At 57.9% G+C, this 3058-nt stretch overlaps 1 gene segment (V, D, J or C); it reads right to left on the minus strand.

Moving 5' to 3' along the window:
- Window positions 1-358: 358 nt before the first annotated feature.
- Window positions 359-3058, minus strand: part of LOC123347639 — a 12116-nt gene continuing 9416 nt past the window's right edge. Inside the window, 2 exon segments of the V gene segment in view lie at window positions 359-563; window positions 1382-1440. Coding sequence covers window positions 359-563; window positions 1382-1440 — 264 coding nt within the window.

Here is a 3058-nt window from a genome sequence, read left to right on the forward strand (position 1 = left end):
AAACAGCAGCAGGGGCTGCAGTGAAAGGGGAATGCTCGGTGCTCGTCCGGCACAGTCCTGGGGGTTAGGACTGAGACTCCGGCCAGGCAGGGTAATTGATGGGGCTGAGTGTAAATCCCCCCAGTTCCGGTGAGAAAGGGGCCGGTCCCTGGATCCTGCTTTCTGTGGCCCTAGGGTTGCCTAAAGCAGCCGGTGAATCCGAACCATTCCAGACCGAAACAGGACTGACTCGCTGGTGAGAACCCCAGCAGCCGGACTGGCGGCATCAAAGCAGCCGGGAGTTTCTGTGCTAATCGCAGTGGGAGGTTTTTGTCTGAGCTCAGCCCGGCTTCGCCTCACTGTGAATCCTGCACAGTGATTACCGGTGCGGTGTCCTCGGCTTCAGGACGGTCATTTCCAGGTACAACAGACTGTTGGGGTCATCACTGGTGACGGTGAATCGCCCTTTTACCAAGTCACTGTAGTATATGTGGTGCTGTAAATGTAGGCGACAAACTCCAGCCCCTTCCCGGGAGCCTGTCGGACCCAGCTCATCCGGTGGCTGCTGAAGGCGAACCCGGAACCTTTGCAGGAGAGGCGGAGAGAGAGTCTCCGGGCTTTTTCACATCCCCTCCGGACTCCACCAGCTGCAACCTGCAACTGGACACTTGAGAATAAAAACAGGTTACAAATTACTCCAATTTCAGTGGCAACAGTGTAATGTTACCTGTTCCTCCAGAGCAGTTACGGGGCTAAAATACCTTCTAAAAGCGGCTACAATGAAAAACAAACAGAGCCAAAGGACCATTTTTCCCTGGTGTTGGAGGGGAAAGTTCTCAGGGGAATTGGCTGATAAATGCACAGACACAAGTGGTTCTGGATTATCTCTACGGGAGTAACCTGGGCGGGGGGGAAGCGGGGGGGTGGGGTTGAAGAGAGGAATTTGAATATTCTTTATTCCGTATTTGCATATTCTCCTCCTTTTAAGAGAAACAAAATCTGATGTGATGTGTTACATGCATTAGGACTCAGAGGGAGGGAGTCAGATTATTTCAGCCCGTGTTTGTGCAGGCGCCACGCACAGTGCGGTGGGATGCTAAATACATTTTTGACAAAGGGAAAATAAAGAGATGTTTGGAAGGTGCTCGATTCCCCCAAAGGAAATTTTGGGGCCGGATTACAGCCACGTTATTTGGCCACGGGAGACTCAGAGATGCCTGTGGAGATTTGCCACATAATGAGGGAAAATTATGTTTTAAATCTATTAGAAACAAATGACTGAGGTTGACTGTATCAGGCAGTAAAAATATGACGAAAGGGTGTGATGTGTGCGGGGGGTGAAACTCAGCTCAGTGAGGCTGTGTAACTAGCATTAGTGATGGGGAGGGCTTGGGTCACCCACCCGCTGGAGAAGTGGAAGATAACTTGGAGCTCTGGGAGAGAACTAGGAACCAGGGCTGCCTGGGGGAGAGGGGGCAAAGTGGGGCATTTTTCCCCAGACCCTGGGCCCTGCAGGGGCCCCCATGAGAACATAGTATTCTATAGTATTACAACTTTTTTTTAATGGAAGGGGCCCCAAAAATTGTTTTTGCCCCAGGCCCCCGAATCCTCCGGGTGGCCCTGCTGGGGATCAAACCCCTGTCCACACCCCTTCCCAGCAGGGACCAGCTCCACTGACACGTGCTAGAGGGAACTATTTCCTGGCAGGTCAGACACATGACTCAGGCCACAATCCAATGTTTCTCAGTCCCGGGACGTCTCTCATTTATGTCAGCGAGACCAGTGGTGTGTATGGGAAGGGGCTGAGGTTGAGCAGGGGAGTAAGTTGTGCTCGACCTTGATGCGATGTGGGAGATTCCCATGGACCCGTGGAGTTAAAAAGCTTGTGTCACGTGCATCCACCCTGAAGCCCCTTCTCATACCCGTCCCACAGCTGTGCTCTGGGGGTGTCACTCCTGCCCCCGGCTCAGGGCCGGCTCCAAGGCACTAGCACTCCCAAGCATGTGCTTGGGGCGGCACTTTCCAAGGGGCGGCACTCCGGCTCCTTTTTATTTATTTATTTTTTGCTTAGGGTGGGAAAAAGCCGGGGAGCCGGCCCGGGCCAGAGCCCTGCCGCTGGAGAGCCAGAGCATCGTGCCCTGGAGCCGAGCCCGGGCTGCGACAGCAAGAGGGGCTCCCGCAGTGTGTGAGGAGCCGGGAGGGAGGGAAGCAGGGCCCGGGATGCAGGGTCCTGCTGCCACCACTGCTGCTGCTCTGAGTCTCCCAGGGTGGCACAGCGTTTCCCCGCCCCAGTGGGTTTGTGCAGGGCACCACCGGGCTGGGTAGGCAGGGCCGGCGCTTCCATTAGGCGACCCTAGGTGGTCGCCGAGGGTACCAGGATTCGGGGGGTGGCATTTTGTGCGCTCCCCATGGGAGCTTCCGGCGCCGCCGAAGAAGGAACTTCTGCTGACGTGCTGCAGAAAACAGCGCCAGGCAATTTAGCAGCTCAGTGACTGCCGCTGTCGCCTGCGGCATTTCAGGGGCAGGTCCTTCTTCGGCAGCGCGATGGGTGTGGAACCGGAAGCTCCAGTGTGCCTCATGGGGCGGGGCACAAAATACCACCCCCCACATTCTACCTAGGCTGCGAGAAACCCTGGCGCCGCTCCTGTGGGCAGGGGGCGTGGATCCTGGCTCGTGCGCTGATGGGGCCAGTGGCCGGCCAGCCCAAGCTGCCAGGGAGGTGCCCCCTCTTGCCCTCGGAATGCAGCCCACCACGCACCTCCCCCACCTCAGCCCCGCTTTGCTTGCCCCAGACCCCACAGTGCCAGGGACGGGAGAGGCAGAGCCCAGCTCTGAGCGGGGCAGCGGGGGGTACTGCACCTGCCAGGGGACCCCGCGGCTCAGGCACCTCGGGGTCAGTGTCCGTCCCTCTTGGCTCTGCCTGCACGGGGCTGGGGAAGCAGCTGTCAGCACCTGCCCCTGTCAGCCCTTGCACCCCCATCCCGCTCGCAGCGTCTTCACTTGTATCTCCCCCCATCGCTCCTTCACCCACCCCATCCCCTTGTACCCTCCCCCAGCCCTTCTCCTCCCGCACCTCCCC

Source organism: Mauremys mutica, chromosome 13, assembly GCF_020497125.1.
Source record: "Mauremys mutica isolate MM-2020 ecotype Southern chromosome 13, ASM2049712v1, whole genome shotgun sequence".
Classification (NCBI taxonomy): Eukaryota; Metazoa; Chordata; order Testudines; family Geoemydidae; genus Mauremys; species Mauremys mutica.